The sequence below is a fragment of the Passer domesticus genome, chromosome 2 (assembly GCF_036417665.1).
Source record: "Passer domesticus isolate bPasDom1 chromosome 2, bPasDom1.hap1, whole genome shotgun sequence".
NCBI lineage: Eukaryota > Metazoa > Chordata > Aves > Passeriformes > Passeridae > Passer > Passer domesticus.
In genome coordinates this window covers 15,230,510-15,250,505 of record NC_087475.1, presented here as the reverse complement: position 1 = coordinate 15,250,505, position 19,996 = coordinate 15,230,510, and the positions used below count along the sequence as shown (strand labels likewise).

Genomic DNA, 19,996 nt, shown 5'->3' with positions numbered 1-19,996 from the left:
TATTTAGCAGCAAGGTATTATTTTTCCTTCAAAAGTGTAAAGATATTGCTACTTTTACCTTTTCAAAATCTTCAAGTCAGGAAATTATTAAAGTAAAGGGAAAAAAAAATCAATTTTCTTTTCATGGATGCAGAAAGCTTTCATTAACTTTCATGGGACTCTGGTCCCTTAGAATATAATTATGCCTGTAAAAATAAGGACTGAGTTCTGGTTACCATTTGGCTGTTATTCCACTCTCTCAATGATGTAGTTTCTCTGTGTACTGGATTTGCACAGTTTTTAAGTGATGTAGCTGTTTCCTGAGGTTACAAATCGTAGATTTTTCAGACTGTAGGTTATTTCATAGCATCCTAAAAATAGGTGTAGGGCCATCCAATTGTATTTGAGCTGCCTGTATATTAATACTTTACAGATCTACTTTCTGGATCATAAAATACAGAACTACTCATGAATGAGCACAGGAATATGGGAATACTGTCATGAGTGCAGCTGTGTGGAAAAAAAGATTGAATGAACGATCATGCTTACTTTTGGACAAAGGAAGATTATTGCCCATCTTCTAAGCTTGTCATAAGGGTGGAGACAGATTCATTTGGGGGAAAAAACCTATTTAAGAGCAACTTTTAATTATTTTAAATTGAAATTCTTGACAATTTAGAATAGAAATTAAAAATAAAAGTTTAATTTCAGGCTGTTGTAATAGTGTCATCCAGATGTGCTTGCTGAAAGCCAAAGAAGCATAGAGATCTTTTAAAATGTATCTCAACTTGCTCAGAAGCATGTTTTTTAACAGGTGTTGGATGGGGACCTCTAACAGCACCCTTTGCTGAAGCTTGCTGTGTTTTGGGTTAGTGGGTGCTTGGCAAGGAGATGAGGAGGATGTGTCAGGGCTGTGCAGGGCTCCCTCCCGTGTGTCAGTCTTGCCCTGCTGAAGCAACTGGGTGTCCTGAGTGACTCTGGAGCACGCTGGTGAGGCTTCCCAGCCTGGCCACAGTCCCTGGGCGTGTAGTGGCGGAATGAATGGGAAGTGAGGAGGTGGCCTGATGCTGGTGCTGTCGGCACCCTGTGTGCAGGCTGTGTCTCTGCTTGATGTTCCCTTCCCTTTGGGAGCGTGGTGTCCTGCCCGTGCCATCCCAGCAGCACTGTGGATCTGGCCTTGGGCCGTCGGTCCTTAGGTGTGGGTCACCCCTTCTGTCCCTCCCTGCCCTGGCAGACTCCTGCAGCAGAGCTGCTGTCGTGTTGGCAAATCCATCTCACCACGACCCCTCAGGGCACCAGTGGCTGTCCTGGTCCCTCCCTGTAGCCATGAGCTGCACAGGGATTCAGGCATGGGCAGCAAAAGCCAGCGCTGGGCTTAGGGTGCCATCAGAGACACCTCTCCTGACTGCTGCTTCTAGGTGACACTAGTTTAACCATGTAAATTTATTTTAAAGCAAGCAACAGTAACTTCCTTGGCCCATAAAAATGGCCACCTGGTCAGCATAGTGCGCTATTTTCAAAATTCATTGCTCAGGTTATTTTACTATAAGTAAAATTGTCTGCTAATACAGTCCTCTTACATATATATTGAATTTTCAAACCAGTGTTGACACTTTTTTGTTACTGTCCTTTCTTGCAGTACATGGGCAAGGATATGATAGGAACTTAGAAAATTCTGCCCAAAAAATGTGATGATTAGGAGTTGCAAATTTTTAACTGTGATAGTGAGAAAGGAGATGTTAGAGAGAATAAAGCCAAATTGTAGTTAAAGGGTCGCTGAAGTGGAATTCTGAAAAAGAGTTTTCAGTTCCAGATATAGTCCCTGCTTTTTCCGCTTTGCAGCCTGACCGCCTCAAAAAATTGTTTTGTCTGTGTCAGAATGAATTTTGAGAGGATCTGAACTATGTTGGAACTGAAAAACAGACCTCCTGTGTGGACATTGATTTTCTTCAGTTGATTGTTGTCTATCTTTTATGTGACTTGTTCATCTTAGGCCAGTTTAGTTATTTTTGTACAGATTATGAGAAGCCATCAAGGCCTGTCTGAACAGCCAGAAAACTTTTGTCAGGGAACTAGATAAAAGCAGAGGATGGACTTAATTTGAATTTATGGTAAACTCAGAATTTCACTGTGAAAAATTAAATTGTTTTTATTCATGAGCTTCTAAATTAAATACATCAGATTTTAGTGCTTTGAAGCTATTTTTTTCTTTAATCCCCCAAACTCTTATGAAGAGACTAGATAATCTCCCATTGATTGCAATGTAATGCATATTTCAAATAAATGAGACAGTTTATCTCTGCAAAGTATGAAAGTGCATTTAAAATAATTTTTAAAATGCTAGCATAGCCAAAAAGCCACAATTTTATTTGTGTTTTCAGTGAGAAACAGATGGCTTTAAAGTACAGTTTTCACATGCAGTATCCTACCAACTTAATTGGGAAAAACTTTACATCCTGATTCCATAACTGAGATCAGATCTTGTTCTCCTCAAGGCTCCCTGTGCTGCTTTGTTCAGCAGAAGGATTCTGCTCCACAAATCCTTCTTCAGTTGTTGCATTAGGGAATTACAGTGTGCAGTACCTTAGGCACAGAGATAGCTTACATGAACTGTAGGCCAATGATTCCTTCTTTTGGTTTGAAAATGAAACTCATATATGCCCACAGTGAAATTATGTAACTGTGGGGAATATATTGCTTCTAAGCAGTGATGGAAATCTCTAAAATAATAAAATAATGTTGTAAATAGCAAGCTTTTTTTTTATAATGCAGTGTCCTTACACACAAAGCTTGGGCTTGAAGATATTTTGTTTAAATGCTGTTGAAACACAATGGAAACTTCAGTGGGATGTGGAAATTGAGATAGAATTGGTTAATGTTTCATTTTGTTCAGAGTATAATAGCCATATGCCTAGTACATGGGATTGAAAATAAGGATTTCAGCATGCTTGGAATTTTTCTGTGAAAGCTGAAAAATGTTCTGTAAAGATGTATGTTATCAATACCCTTTTTCTTTGCATACAATAATCTTACTGTAGAAGTGCATCCTGGATATATTGGGCTTTGCTGTGTTGGAAACAGGACAGGTAGGTTCACAGGAGCTGAAGAAAGGGTGATGGGATTTGAGCCATGTGTGTGATTCAGGGTTGTTGGTAAAACAGTGTTGGCTGAAGTGGCTTGTTTGGGAGAAGCAGTTCTTAAAAGAAATTACTCTAACCAAAGTGAGGCTAGGTGTAATAGGGAATGAGGCACAAAAAAAGTAGCAACAACTTACATGTCATTATCTCGCTTAACTATAGGTAACATACGTTTGTGTCATGTTGCACTGCACCAGTGATAAGGAACATCTGTGCTCTTTGTTCACACTGCTAATTCAATTTTTCAAATGTATTATTCAAATGTAAAATAACCTTATCACTTCAAAGTTCTAGATCTTTGGTTTTCCTCCTCTCAGCTGGATAATTTTCTTCTTGACAGCGTTCTTGTACAAATTGTGAAAGAAGGAAAATAGCCATAGCTGTGATCATTTACAAATTAGGAAAATGTACTTGTTTGTTTAGCCAGACACAGGTGGGGGACAGAGGAAAAAGAAGTAGCTTTCAAATTTACAGGAAAAAAAAAAAGCTGTCAAATTTATAGAAATTATCGCTCTGTGTGGCTGCAGGCCAAGATTTTGAAGGAATTTATGATTCTGTGTATTGCCAGTCTAGGTGCCAAACTTGAAAAAGAATACTTTTACTACCCTAAAGCATTTTGCAATAGGTACCTTGTAATCAGGCCATATTCAGACTTAAAACCATTCTCATTACTTAAAGTGTTTTAGTATTTGAAATAGTTTTCCCAAAAATGCAAAATAAATTATTCAGAAAGTTCTATCTTGCATTTATAAATAGAAACTTGTTGCGCTCCATTTTAATCGAGGTTTAATTTTGAAATATTTCAAAATACTGGACTACATTTCTGTCACTGATTTACTGTATTTGTTTCTGAAATCATCATGAAAGAAGCACTATTTTAAAAAAGGCCTTGTGATACTGACTTCATTTTTATAGCAGTGTGAAGAGTAGGTTTTCCTGAGCTGGTTTGTGACTTCATTAGGTGCATGAAGTAGTAGTGAATGGCTACATCTGGTTAGTGGACTTTGAATAGTAAACACAAAGTACAAAATGCTCTGTTTTGAAATGAACTGTCAATGTAAAAGCCAGGGCTTTTTAACTTTCTAGTCTCTAAAGTCTGTGTGCCAGAGCTAAGTTTGAAAACACCTTGAGATTTAATTGTGCATTTGCAGTGAAGTAACAGTAGTTTATTAATTCTAAAACCTGAAATTATGCATATACATCTCAATGCATTATAATAATTATTTTAGTTTATGTGATTTGTATGCAGTAATTAAGTTTCGACATTTCTAGAGTTAATAATCTCCTTTATGATATATATATACACTCCTTTATGTTATTTACTGATCTTATTTAAAAAGGGAACATTACATATTGAATAATGTACCTCAATTTTATTGTAATGATTTTACTGGTTACCAGGTGGGGTGGCAGTTGAAAAATTTGGTGAATGCACTACGAGAGGATCCGAGTGGTGTTATCTTAACTTTGAAAAAGCGACCTCAGAGCATGCTTACCTCAGCACCAGCTTTACTGAAAAATATGAGATGGAAGCCCCTTGCTCTGCAGGTAATGAAGCTTAATCATAAGTCATACACCATCATTTTAACTATAGATTATCTCAGTGATGCTTTGTTGTGCTTCATCCTCAGCAGCATATGGATTTACTCTTGTATATTTGAAAAATTATTTCTGAAATTATTTCTCTGCAGTTTGTTCTCATAGGCTTAATTGAAATTAATCATGTTAGAACTTTTCAAAGTTAAAAAGTAATCATCCCAGTGTTCTACAATGCAGAAAAGAAGCCTCAGATAATTTTTCCTATCTAAGGAGAGACAAACACGCTTCACAAATTGATTTCTTGTGAAGATCTCAGTACAGTATAACCTCAAAAAAAAGGGGATAAAAATGTTTGAGTTCTCCATTTGATCACTCATAGAGTTATAGGAAAATTTATAAGGTGATTGTATTCAGTTAACCACTTGACCATCAAAATTTCCTCATGTAAACAAAGCTGTATTTGTGTCAAAGTTTCTTTGACCGAAGGCTTGCACATAAGGAGGCACAGCACAGGATATCTGGCTGGGCACGTAATTTTAGTAAAACTGCAACATGCTGGAAGCCGTGGAATGGCTTCATGAAAGCTTTCGTGTTTATCTCTAGGATAAAATGTCACTGTGATGGATTACTCTAGGAAGTAAAAGTTATGTTCAGACTGATGAAGGCATGTAACTAACTGACGGAACCAACAATAATCCATTTTTCCATTCAGTTCAAACAGAATACTGTTTAGAAATTTATTTTGTTTGCATAAAGAGTGCATTCTTTGTGACATTTTTATTACCACACTAAAAGTTCCAATTAAAAATTGAGTACATATGAAAGAGAAAAGACTTCTGCAAAGTTTGGACAAAATGAAGATGGGATATGCAAATGCCACTGCGATTATATGTGGTCTTATGCCATTTGAAATATTAATAGATACATTAAAAACTAATGCCAGGAAGAACTTTTTTCATATGTGTGTGTGTGTATATGTGTGTGTGTGTATAAATATTTATATAATGGTGAAATGCATCTTTGAAACTAAGATTTTAAATGATTGAGGTGTTTTGGCCTTTCAGATATAAAGAGCTGAATACACAAAAACATGTGACAAAAACTTTCAACCAGAAATTAGTATCTGAAGATAAAGTTGTAAATCTGGATGTATGAAATGAGTGTATGAATGTCTATACTTGAAGGCTGCACTTTTTCCATAGCTTTAATGAGAATATAAATACAAATGTAAAATACAGGTCATTGCTTTAAATGGGGACTGATGCTTTCAGTCTAAATGCTGAGCTTGGGTAAGTTTGGTATTTTTTCAGGTGAATTGGGCCAGGCTCCTAAGTACTCCATTTTGCTTCACTTTATCATTTATTACCAGAATAATTATGCTGCAGACCCCACATCAAAAGTTTCTGACAGGTACTTGGGTCTTACTCAACTTATCTAACTTTAGATCTGCTATGTAAATATCTACATGTCATTCAGGTTTCTCATTTAAACTCCCTTTGGCCAGCAGACATGCATTAGTAATTACTGCTTCATTCATCTTGGCCTGTTTTCCACTGACCTGCCTTTAGGATTGGGTGAATTTGCCCCTGCACATGCCTCTTTCTCTGCATTTGATGATAAATGGAATCTGGACAGCTAGTTTGAATGTAGATTATCTATACTGCATGACATTGACCCTAGAGAGCAATTTTCTGTAGTCTTACAGATTTGGGGAATGGGGGGAAATGGGAGCATTGAGGGTGGGAGGGTCAGTTCTTGCTGTTAGCATGAAAAATATTAATATTTTAAAGGCTAATATGAGCAGAAATAGAGCTACGGTTAAACATTACAGATATAATTCCTGGCTCATGGTGATATGATTCTGATTTTATCAAACACAACACCAGGAAAAGGCCAGAACCTCATTCTGCACTTGTGTGCAGTGGGCATATGTGTGTCTGTTGTAATTTATAATTTTAATGTGAGAAACAACAGTTTTCTTAAGTAGGCGGAGTGTGGACAAAGCTCCAGGGTGAAGTGCAAACTTCAGAAGATGCATAATGTCGAAATTTCTGTTGTTGATTTATGCAGATCAGTGTTGAACAGATGTTAAGTCAGCTGATGTTGAAGTTTAAGTGTAGCCTAATTGTGATATCAGTACTGTATATTTTATCAATAACTAGCATCAGAATAAGTCCAAGTGCAGTGTAATTTCATAGCTGTTAAAATATTAAAAAATTATGTTTTTTTAACTAATTTTCTGGAAAAAAAACCTTCATAAAAACTCTTAAGTGTAACAATTGCAGTTTGTTACTATGGCTGTTATGAAATTTCTTATGTTCCTGATTCACATAAAGGGGCTATTCTTTAATAAAGCTTGGGATGTAATGTGAGAGGAGAGGAAGGAAAGTGATAGCAAATACCAAAAAACATAAAGGAAAGCAGTGCTTAACATCAGCTTTGCAAGCAGGGGAGGTTATGCTAACTTGTTTTTCCGTATCAGGATGTCTTGAAATATTAGTGTTACAAATGTGCTGTCATCCCAGAGTTAAGTTAATTGAACTATATCTATTATTCAGCAGACACAAGCTATAAGGAAATTGTGACTCAGTAATAATGCTGTTGGAAGTATAAAATATTCAAAATATTATAGAGTGATATATAGATTATAGAGTGAAATTCTGATAAAATGGGAAATAGGATCAGCAAAAAGTCTATTGTGGTCTTTTTGTTTCTACAAATAGAGTGAACACAGGAAAAATGTGGTGTCACAACCTATTCATATTGTGATGAATGAGGTGGGAAGGTGGAAGTTTGCCCTAACGTAAGGAGAAGGACACAAAATCAGACTTGTGTTTTTTGTATGCATCCCACCAATCAATGTGTTTAGCAGGTGTTGCCATAGGTGTAGAAGATAAATATTTCAGTGTATTAAATTAGAGGACTCATTTACGTTAAAATTTACATTGTGATGTTTAAATTGAGAACTTCTGAAACTTTATTTGAGCTTAAAGTGAATAATGTGGAGGCATTATTGGTAAATGACATTCAGCTTGTTCAGTCCACAGTTCTGTTTAAGAACGTGAAGTTTGCCATTTGCAGTTGCATGACAAACTAGGCTTAATGGAGATAATAAAATATGCCTGTTAGATGGGAAAGTGCTCCATGAGTGTCCCAGCTCAGGCAGTGTGCAGGTACCACCAGTGTATCAAGCTGGTTTGTGTGTGGGTGACAGGGTGTCCTAGGAGTTAAATTATAAACTGATAATAAAATGTTTAAGAGCTTTTTGCCCACTGTTAGTGGTCTAGGTTAGCCATATGCCAGCCAAACATTCACAGTCTCCAAGTGTGGAAAATGCCTTTAGATCATTCAGATGTTAACTTGTTTTTAATTGGCATAAATACATTTTAGAGTTTTGATCTGTTTACTTTGAACAGCTCTGCCTTCACATTGCAATCTTGCCATGAATTAGGAGTTAAATGCAGGCTACATAATTATTGATTAATTCTTAATTCTTTGTGAGGGTTTTTTCCTCTTTAGCAGAAACACTTATATTAAGTCTCTTCATAAATATTCTTATCCTTAGAATAAATATGAAAGGTTAGGGGAGAGAAATAAAGAAGAAGAAGAAGAATTATGCATCTGGTGTAGCCATCCTGAAACAGAATGGTTTGATGTACAGTAAAATAATGCAATTAGCCTTTGGCTATACCATGCACCATTATATAATGAGTTTGTATTTACAAGATCACTAATTCCAGCTCTAAGGTCAATCAGTACAGAAATAAAAAACTCCTTTTTTTTTCCCCCTTTGTGTCCTGATTAAAGAAAGTGCTGTTTGCTTGATTGGGGAATTTTTTTTGTGTGTGTTTTTGGTGAGTTGATTGTCTGTTTTAATATCCATCAGTATCCAACCTCTTACTGGTAATCAAGGTTCTCCCATGATGCATTTTAGAATGATGTCCAAATTTGTGAAGTCAAGGGATTTTTCAGCCTGTGTTTTTTGTTACTGCTTTTTCAACAGTGAATTAGGTAGCTGTGGCCTTGGGGAATTTAGTGGTTGCCTTTTGCAAAATTGAAAATATTTATTAATATGGTATTGTACCAGAAATATTAAGGTGTTATGCCTGCAAGACAAACCTTACTAAATTTGCCTTTCAGTTACTTTTTTTGATAGGCTGATCCATTGTGTGAGAACCTAGATTGATATTGCAGTTTGCAATATTTGTATTTCTGACTGCTACTGCACATGGTGAACAAACCGATTAACTTTAACCCTTTTTTTTATTTTCCTTGTTTGACATAGAGGTGATTTTATCTTTGAACTCTCCAAACTTTTGTCCGGTTCAAAACCTAACAGAAATAAATTTCCTCTGCTCTAGATTGTCTGTTTTATTTCTCCTTTCCACTTTGTGTTGTTCTGGGGAGGTTCAAAGGAAGGCCCCTTCAAGTGCTGTTGGAATAAAGGTGGAAAGTTCAATAGTGAAGATTCTCAGAGCATATGAAATTTTGTAAGTCACTGGCAGCACACTAGCAAGAACCTACTGCAAAGTCCTCCTTTGTCTTCTGGAAAATGCTTTGTTAATTACTCAAAAGAAAATGGACTTTATTACAGTGTGGAAGACTCTTCATCCAGTTCTTTTTCAATGCAGAAAAAGAGTGCTGGAGCAACCTGTGCCACGCTTCTGTTAATTTGGAGTGCACGTGGCTGGTGTCAGTGAGAAGGCTCTTCCTCATGGCACTGAGGATGGGGCAGGTCCAGCTGCCAGCCACATCTGCTGTGTTGACTTGGAAAAAAGCCTTCTGACCCCTTCTTCACCAAGCCTTTTTGAATGTCACCTTTTGTATATAGTTTGCTGTACTGTTTTGTATTTGATTAAATTGTACTGCTTTAAAAGCACCAGCAGCTCAGTATCTGTAGTTTTTTTTAAGAGTTTGTTTTGGATTAGATGTGCATCATATTTCCACTGTTATGTAGTCAGCTTTTCATTTTCCTAAGAAGCAAAGGCAACAATAAGAAGTCCTTTGAATGCTTCTTTTATTACTTTTATTCAGTATATTTTGTTATTTGATTATATTGCCTTCTTCATTCATGTAGACACAATGCTATATACTGTTTTCATCATTTATGACTAGATCTAATAATCCTACCCTTTTTAATTATTAAATTTGAATAAATTGTTTGCTTTTAAATTACTTAGTTGTCTTTTAACTGCATGGGAACTGGGCATTCTTTGTAGCACTGTAAAAATGAACTCTGACTCAGTTACAGTATCTCATTATTTAATGTCATGATTGTTATTATAAAAAGTGTATTTTATTGGAAACATTTTGTTCAATGTATTGTTGTAATTTTGATCCAATATGAAAAATATACTGGTCATAAAATCTGCTTATTGATGCAAATACTGTATAAAGACAATGAAATTTAAAATTTTGTATTAACTTTGCTTATATTTTGAAAAACTGTATGTCTCTTTTGGAGCAATGTTTCTCAGACTTATATTGCAGCTTCCAAGGGTGTTAATGAAAGATTCAAAGAGTTTTGAAAAACATTTAAAAGAATTTTAGATAGTTTATATTAAATATTGATTACATTAATTGTTTAGATAGAAAAATCAAAAAGAATATGCTGACTCATTGGGACACACTCTCAGTTTCTTCAGGACTGGGAGTGCAAAAAGCAGCAACGGGTCCTGTTAGCCAAGAGGGAGGTGGGGACCACAGGGCAGAGCCAAGCAGGGACAGAACAGCCACTGAAGAGGGGATGTCAGTCCTGTGTGCTGTCAGTCAGTGCTGACAGGGATTTCCTTTTTCCCAAGTAAAGATGGTTGGTTTCCTGTTCTGCAGCCAAGCAACAGTTTAGGGAAGGCTCTGTAAAGACTAATGAACCAGAGGGATGGTGGGGCATTCAAAATGTTTGAGAAATAGTACTCCAAAATACATTAAATTACAGAATTTGTGTCTGTCATTGTGGATTAAGATTGATGCAGGGTCATCTGTGGAACATTTTTAGGTTGCTCCAGTTTTAATATGTAACTTCCAAAATTTCTCTGTCAGGCTTCTCCCATGGGCCAAGTACTCAACTCTTTAGACCTGAAAATGTTTTTGTTTTATTGCTGTTTCAGCAATCCCACTTGCCCTGGCCAGCCTGCCAGAAGTAACTGCAGCAGGAGAATGTCTACTCCTTGGAAGAGAATTAAATCAGTGATGCCACTGATATCCAAGGCATCCAGTTGGGAAATACTTGACTGGAGCTGCATGTGGTTTTGTGTCCAAGGTGCCTGCTTGTGGCCCTCTGAGTGGCTGCCATTGAAGCAGAGAGCTACATGAGATGGTTGCTTGCACGTGACCAGATTGACTTGAGCAGTGAGGTCTCTAATTTTCAATGCAAAATGCTATGTAGATGTACCATACATCTAGGCCACATTCTGAAGGCTTTCTTTTCAACCAGAGGGGTCTGAAGACTTTTTCATTCTGTACATAAAAATGAAAACTGAACTCCTAGAGCACAAGGTGGTAGTTACAGCAAGGCTGTCAGTGTGTTAAGCTGCTACCAGGAGAGACCATTTAAATGGTTTTACCATGTAAAAATTCTTAGTGAGCTACTGATGTAGTCATGATAAATACTGGGTTTTGGGGTTTTTTTTAATGGATCACTATTTTAAAATTAGGATTTCCCTTTTTTGTGGTTGGATGAGGTTTCTGTTTCTTTGAAAATAAGCAGTTGAGTTAGGCAATGCAAAAGAAATATTGAAAATAAATGAGACATCCTAGTATGTTTGGGATAATCCTACAGGATTGTATCTCCACATGGATTGGATTGGATTATGATTTCTGTTCCCTTGGGAGCTCCAGGTGCCCTGGGAGGGTCAGTTCACTTTCCTGTCCTGTGAGGTACCACAGTCATACAGAGTCCACTGTGTCTTCACCTCTGACAGTGTCTGACAGGGAGCCACTGGCCTTCAGTAAGTTGGATAGCTTGTGGCTTTCTGTGTCACACTGAATGCCATTTCTCCCTATTGCACTCACTGTTTAACCACCTTCCTGTGCTGAAAGGTAAACTAAAATATGCATTTGTCAAAGATGTCCAAACCCAAACTGATTTACAGGATCAACCAGCAAATTGCCTTGGAGGAAACTGACTTGTATGTCAGGGCTGTGTGTTATACCAAACAGATTCCTCACACTTCATCATATTTTTTTTTCCTTTTTCCAGAAGTTAGGGCAATATCATTAATATAGTTGCAGCCAGGTATTCTAGGCTGTAACACAAGATAAATTCTTTCCCTGTGTCCTCTAGCCCTCCAGCAGCTTGTCAGGATCATCAGAGGCACATCAAATTCTTGTAAGTCCAGAACACTTTTACGCTTGAGCATTATTTTCCCTACTGTAAGATAAACAAATTCCCAGTAGGATAAACCATAAGCTCATGTTGACTGGCACAATTCCAGTCTCCAAGTCCCCCTCTCCTCTTACTTCCCTTTTCATGCAGATAAAGTAAAGGCTTGTCTTCTTCCTCTAAATGGAGAAGAGCAAACCCATCCACACAGTTTGTCTTCCTCTCAGTGCTTCTGCTGGTATGAGCCATGAGCAAACAGCTTGGGCTTAAGGATCTAGATCACAAAATCCCCTTGGCTTACAATGCAAATTAATTCAACAGGCTACTCAGCAAGCCACAAAGTGTTCTTGTTATGGAAGTGCAGGGTGTCAGAAAGGTAACAAACACTGTTGTGTTAGTGGTTCAAAATGAGTGGTTCAAAAACATCTATGGCTACAATGTCACAGATGAAAATTTAAAGGATAAGATTTTTGTTTCTCTGAAAGAGAGAGGGGGGATGTTTAGGGTGTTTTTTATTGTTTTGGATTGTTTTGGGGTTTTTTGACCTGTTTTTGCCACCAATTTTATTCTGATTTTTGTAGACTTGTCTTGTTTTTAGTGGTTGTCAAGTCTTTTACCTGTCTGGTTTTTTGTGTGTCTTTCTCCCTTCCTTCCTGTAAATACTGGCAGTCTTTCTTTGGCCTGACTGTAGGATACTCACATTAACTCTAATGAGCAACAGAAGAGTTAAGCAGTATCACTGTTTATAGGAGACAAATTTTGAACATTCAACCCCAGAAAATGCATGTCAGTTTGTAGCTGCTGCTCTAAAGGTGGACTTGCAAAATTTTAACAAGCAAATTTTAAGCATGCATTTTATTGTGTTGGAGCTACATAGCACCTAACACAGCTCTGTTCCTAAACAAGACAGTAACTGGCTAAAGGATGAGGTTTCCTTAGTGATATTTATTGTTCCTATGTACAGCTTGTAGAAAAGTGACGCAGTGGTGGGGCCTTGGCTTGATAGGCATAGATTTGTATTGCTTATCACCAGCTGATGAAAGGCAAACATTCTGGCAATGATCCTACTTTAAACTTCTTGGGTTTTCTGCTGCAATGCCAAGATTAATATCTAGAAAATGATAACTTCTTATTCTGCACAGGAATACCCTTTTGGGCTGTCATAAAGTATTGGCAATAGCGCTGGGAGAAGGATCTTTCTATGCACCTATTCAGTCCACATTTAGAGCTTCTCTGCCATTAATGCAATGTGAATTTTTTTGTGTCTTTAAGTAGTTACTAAGGTCAGAAATTTTACATATAGTGAACTCTCTTCAATCCCAGCACTTCTTTCTTCAAGGAGTAAACTTCCAAAAAGATTGAGAAGAAAAAACTCTTTCAAAGCAAAACTTGGTATATTTTAATATTGGATTCTTTTTCGGTTGTATGAAGATACTCTTGTACTTGCTGTTCTGCTCTTTTTCTTCTGCCTGAGTTTAGCTATCACCAAGCCAAGCCTCACAAGGCTTTTGTTTCTAGACAGCCATGTTATTAAGTAGACTAAAACAATCAAAGTTTTCTTCTCATTTGATTTTTCTGCATCTTTGTAGAGACTTAGAAAATCTTGTGAAAATCTTGTGAAAAATGTGGTTAAGAGGAAAGATCCTATCTGGTCTGTAATGATAGCTAGAATGCATGATTATTTTTCAAGGAGGGTACAGTTTATTTACCTGTGAGTAAATGTTATTTTGTGAGGAGTGTACCCAGGGGAATGAAGAATAATAACAATAATAATAATCTCCAGTTGATTCTCTGATAGCGTGTGTGCTCTGAGGATGCAGTACCTGATTTAACAGCATCTGCAGGCATAAGCTGAAGCATTTACAGTTAATTCTTAAGCTGTAGAGCAGATGGAAGGACTTGACATTCAATTTAATGCCTACTTATGCACCTTTTGCTGTAAACACTAGACTTTTTCTTTACAATGTTAGTTTATTTAAGGAATTAACTCGATTCTGTATGTTATTTACTTGTTAAGATTTCACCAGTAGCTCTAGTGATCACTGATTTTATAGGCATTGGCAATAAACTTGCTGTGCTAAAGGGAAAAAGATGCAGTCAGAGGAGTCAATTTTATAAGTACAATACATGTCCATTTGTAGATCTGTCCTTTTAGCATGAGTGGGTTTTTAGTCAGTTTAAAAGCACACAGAATGTTAGAACTGCTGTTTCTTTAGTTTCTGAACTATATTCTGGTTTTGGCTTTTACAAATAAAAATGTGTAATATATAAGGATAATCCTGATTATTTCTCTCTTTTTTTTTTGAACCAGCCTCTTATTCCTAGAAGCCCTACAAGCAGTGTTGCTACTCCATCCAGCACTATCAGCACACCTACAAAAAGAGACAGCTCTGCCCTTCAGGATCTCTACATACCTCCTCCTCCAACAGAACCTTATGTTCCAAGGTAAAAAAGACCATTTCACAGTAAAATTTGATATGAAAAATGTTTGTGAAGTAACTGACCATTCTGTTCATACATATTTATTAGTTTTCTCTGCAGATAATACCATATTAATACCGTGTTTTGGAGGTAAAAAACCCAACAAACCGAGAAACAGATGTTGAACAGCTTCTCAGAACAAAAACTCAACCAAACACCAGTCTTAGGTGTTTCTCTTTGAATGTAGTAGTCATATGATAAAAACCTAGTGCTCCTGAAACTGATTATGTTTACCATCACCATATTTTTATTTGATAAGAAGTGTATCCTCATTTTTAAATTACTTTTGCTAAACATTTACTACTCTTCAGGTTTTGGCTTCTGCTCTAGAAATTGAGAACTTCCAAATGAATTTTGATTATTTTTAATAACATCTCTTAAATCATGATGATAATACAGTAGTTTGGACCAATTCAGATTAAATCTTATAATACATATTAGTACAAGCTGTAATCTTGTAGAGATTAACCTTGGTACATATGAATTTTTTCATCAGCTTAATCCAAACAGACTATTCTTGATTTCACCTGTCACGTAGGGTGCAGTGTTTCTGAATAATTTGTTTGGGCATTTCATCAGGTTTTTTGCCCATGATTAACTATATTAAATCATGTGTGTATTTTGGGTATTATCAAACTGCTCAACATCTGTTTCTCAGTTCGTTGTTGCCATTCCAAAGGAAGAAAAGCAAACAATCAAACCTCCTTTTGTTACTGGAATAGAGGAAAAGACTTGATATTTTGATGTAAATTGTAAACCCCAAAGCCTTGGTGATGATACCCAGACAGTACAGCTGCTGACATATCCTCTCATGGATGGCATGACAAAAAGGGACCAGCACTTGCCATATGCTGGCTGATTAGGAAGGCTGGTTGTGTGTTAGTGCCTGCTCATATTTATCAAGTACCTTTGGGGATGGGAACTGGAGCCTTCATCTCTAGAGGGCTCTGGTGAAGGGTGTTTGCCTGATGGCTCTGTATTAACTCTGTGCTTGCAGTAAAGATCCCTCCAGGCCAGGCTGCACTGCCTTCCTGGGCCAGTCCCTGATGGTGGTTGCAGCATCCATTAGCATCTGGCTGGTTTATGTCAGTCTCCATGGTGTTACCTGCTGGGGTCTCCAGCTCTGTCACCACAGAAAGGCTCTTTGTGACTGGAGGAGAGCCCACAGCCCTGCTGGGGCTGCACCAGCCTCCCTCACTAAGCCAACACCATCCCGCTCTGGGAAAGCAAGCTTGGCCAAAGTGAGTGTACTATCAGTGGGGGTTTGTGATGCTGCTCTGTCACACGAGGCAGGATGGCCTTTTCTCAACATTCATGGCTGCCTGGGTGCCATGAGGAGGCTTTGCTTGCTCCTCAGATGGAGTCTCAAGGTGCCAGGTGAAGTAGGAGTTAGCATGCTGGCCAGCTTGGAACTCTTAGGGAAGTTCACAGGGGCTGGAGGACTCCAACAAGGGCATATGGCCCAGTTTGTCTCTTGACTACCTCTTCAATATCTACTTCTCTCTCGACTACCTTCATTTTTCTGCCCAGAAATGACTGTCTGATCAGGCCTTTTGTAGCCATCTCCAGGCAGTTGTAGCAGCACATTTACTAATGTGTCCTGGTTCATCTAGTGCAAGAAAGGACTCCTGACTGCTTGCTCTCTTGTTTGATGCCTTTAAGTAATTTCCATTTTCAGAGAGTGGGGCAGGGGTAGAGGAAAGCAAAAGATCATGGAGATCTGACACAAAGTGCAAAGTGAGCATTGTCCTGGGGTAGCAGCTGATAAGCAGGTGCTGCACACTGTATGTGAAACTGCATGGATGTACCTTTTCAACTTGTAGACCTGAAATGATTGTGCAAAACTGTGTCAGGTAGCCATGTCTTAAAAGTATCCAATGTAAGGCCAAAAATGTAAGGCCAGCATTGCTCCTCTGCCCTAAATTGCAAAGTGCTAGGTAGATTCCAGAAAAAAACAAGAAAAATGAATAGAGTAACTGCACATCAATTTTATTTCTGTAATACTTTTCAAGAGAAATCAGTGAGATGGGTAAATCAGTAAAGAACTGAACAAACAGAAATGTGTGAGGTAACTGGCATATAAATTCATATATATGCATGTATGCTGTGTGATCCTGATGTGGAGTGGATTTCATCTGTTTCAGCATGTGTTTATTGCAATATTCGCAGTATAAAAAAATCAGTGTCTTATCTTAATATATGAAAAACTTTTCTTTTTAACTGAAGGGATGAAAAGGGTAATCTCCCCTGTGACGATGTTGGCAGACATATAGTGGGGAAGCCAGTTCATACAGGATCTGAATCTCCAAACTCCTTTCTGGACCAAGAATATCGGAAACGCTTCAATGTGGTGGAAGAAGATGCAGTTTTGTACTGCTATGAGTATGAGAAAGGAAGAACAAGTGGTCCTGGAAGGAGAGAGAGCGCACCGACATATGGTACAGCATTGATCTCATAAAGATAATCACCATTTGTTGATTTTAGGATTTTCAGGCATCTGCTTTTGTTTTTAACCATGAAAATATTTCTGGTGGCCATTGATTTTGCTGAGAATTCAATACTACTTCAGTCTAATTTCAGCTGAAGAGCTTATTCTTTCATAGGAAAGAAAAATATTTACTATGGTAGGTAAGTCCAGTTTAAAATTGATGGGTTTTCTGAATATATATTTTTGCTCTCAGCTTAGTTTTCCAGACTATGTTTCAGTATATAATTTTATTGAAAAAAGCATATACCAGAAGCTCATATTTTTTTTTAGTAAAAATACAGAATGGAAATTTTCTCTCATTTATAAGGGCAAGACTTGAATAAGCTTTGAAATTCAGCTTTGAAAAATTTTCTTAGATATAAAAATCAAACCCCTTCAGATTTACCAAGTGATGACATGCTGCTTTCATGCTGCACTGCTCTCTAAAACTCTCTAATTTTACTTTAGTCCCAGAATTGAAGTAAGACTGATGACAGAGGCCTTTTTTTTTGGTAATACTGTATTAACCTCCTGTAACTTCCTATATTGCAAGTGGTGGCTTTTTACATATAGCAGTTCCTCATAATTTGAGATCATACGTTGTTCAAAAAGGAATTTTGCATGTAAACACACGTGTGTATTCATGCTACATCCACATTTTGGATTTTGGCTTATTTAGGACGAGAATTCAGGAACAATTTCTGGTCAGAGTTCTGATGCTCAAACCCTTGTACTCCAGCTTATTTTACCTTTGAAACTGTTGGAACTCTTCCTTTACCTAGGGTGGTAACTTGTTTAGCTTTGGACTGGGAGAACTGGTTTTCTGTTACCAAGTATAAAATTGTACAGACATAGAGTTGTTAGTTTATAGAAGAAAATGAAGAGGAAATGTCATGTTTAAGAAGGGTATTTTGAGTGCTATAGTATTAGCTGAGCACACACTTGAATATTCTTTCAATCTACCTGCTGTGTTACTTCAGCTTTAAAAGTGAGCACAAGCTGTATGTTAGAGTCACTGTAACAATCCTGTCATCATATCCCTTTGTGAAGAAAATAGATGGAAATTATGAGGAAGCACAGATTTAGTACATCATGCAACCAAGCCCCAAACTCACCTGGGAACCTTGATATAAATTGAACTTGAGCTGTGTAAAGTATACTCAGGACCTGGAGCAATGTGCTTGCACAACATGAAAGGTTGCATTTTCACAAAATGCATTCTTTCTACACAAGTGCACCACTCTGCTGAAAAATTTTCAGTATCCTTTTGATTTCAAAGTGTTTTCTAACCATGCCCATTCTGTGCAAAATAACTGCTAATTTTTGAAAATGGATATATCAATTTTATTACTCTAGTATTTCAATAATTACAATTGGTGGCTGCAGTCATTTCCATTAACAGAGATGTACTCACTGTTCCAGACATTAAATTTTAATACTGGTGGTTGAGAGTGGAGAACACATTTCTTCTTCAAGGACTGCTGAATCCATTATTTTGTTATAGGATAGGTTTTTTTGCCTTTTTTTTTCCTGTTAGCAGAAAGGGTCATAAAGACATGGATCAAAGACTCCACTGAAAATCAGTCATTATTTAACACATTTATTTTACAGTCTTTCACTTTTGATCTCACTTTTTTTTTAATGAATTCAAGTCCATTTTTAATGAATTGTCAAGTCCATTTTCATTTAAGTGTATATTTTAAAAATATTACCATTTCAGCATTAAATTCTAAAGTTTCCCACATGGCATTTGTTAACATAAGGTTTGTGGGTAGGCATGACCACAGGGTTTCACAGAAATCTAGAAAACGACAATAACACTTCTGGCTTATGGTCACCCATTAAAGAAGGTCAGTGAGAGTTCCCAGGCCTGGAGAAATAATTATTTTCAACATGTACTTACCATTAATTTTGTGATGTGTCAACTTTTTGACAAAAATTTTCTCAGCTCTCCTTCATGAAAGGTTAATAAGGCCCTTTGTAATTTCTTTACTGGAATCTTTTGACATTTCTTGACAATGTTAACAAAGATATTTCTTTTTCATGCTCTTACTGGCTTTGTGGTCTTCCATGGTTGCTGCTAATTGGCCGTGGAGAGCTTCTGTTCACATGCAAGATAAAAATTTTGCTGTGTCCTCCCGATGAAAAAGAGATTAGGGAATCTGTAGGGGTGTAAAAACAAGGTTGTTAGGAGAGGAAATAAGCAAATGAAGCTTGAGTTTAAGGAAAGAAACAAATTTGATCATTGCAGTTTTAATGCCAGACACAAAAGCAGGTACTTTGAACAGCTGAAGGTTTTGCCGAAAATTTGTTGGCACTTTTGATAACAATCAGATTTTAAGCATCAATTTTGTAACTTTTCTATTTTATTAGGTGTGCAGTCCTGTTAATAAGATACTGTGTGTTTAGCCTCACAAAGAAAAGAAGGTTTTATTTCTAGAAAAAGAAACTGTTGAGAGCTGTTTCTGATCAAGTAAACATGAGACAAATACATCCCCACTCAGGAAATGACTGTGTGCACTAAATCTCACCGGCTTCAATCAGACTTAATTACGTGTCCCTAAATAGTAAAATGAATGATAAGAGTAAAGTTTAAAATATATGTGATTTTCCTGACTAGTGAATAATTTGTGACCTGATCCTGTGGTCTGAACAGAACATACAATTTTTTTTTGTCAATATTTTTTTTTGAGATGATAAAAACTTTTACCATTATGCTGTCTGCATGGACCCAGTACTTCAGCAGGGAGATGGACGTGTTTGAATACTTGTTTTCATTATAAACATGTCTCTTTTTTTCAGTGTATCGTGGATTTAACCTCAAAAATGTGGAGTAAGACTTTCATGTAGGGATTTTCTACTAAAGTAATTTACAGGATTTTGAAGTTTCTACTTTAAGTTTTGCTACTTATAAAATCAAAATATTTACTTGCTTTTTGGATTTGTGACTGGTAGATTGATTTAAAAAGATCAAGGGCTGATCTTGTTGGGAAAACATTTTGTTTTCAGTCTGTCAGATAATATGCCATGTGTTATGCTTCTCTGTTTTGTTTCAACACATTATTTACCTAC

At 37.0% G+C, this 19,996-nt stretch overlaps 1 protein-coding gene across 8 annotated transcripts in view; it reads left to right on the top strand.

Moving 5' to 3' along the window:
- Positions 1–19,996, top strand: part of CNKSR2 (connector enhancer of kinase suppressor of Ras 2) — a 205,561-nt gene that overhangs the window by 106,629 nt on the left and 78,936 nt on the right. For 5 of the 8 annotated variants that reach the window (XM_064407493.1, XM_064407492.1, XM_064407491.1 and 2 more), the window contains 3 exons: positions 4,518–4,664; positions 14,288–14,421; positions 16,684–16,895. In XM_064407493.1, the coding sequence (XP_064263563.1) occupies positions 4,518–4,664; positions 14,288–14,421; positions 16,684–16,895 (493 nt within the window). The remainder of the gene's footprint in view (positions 1–4,517; positions 4,665–14,287; positions 14,422–16,683; positions 16,896–19,996) is intronic. The other 3 variants (XM_064407495.1, XM_064407494.1, XM_064407496.1) reach the window with 1 other exon arrangement.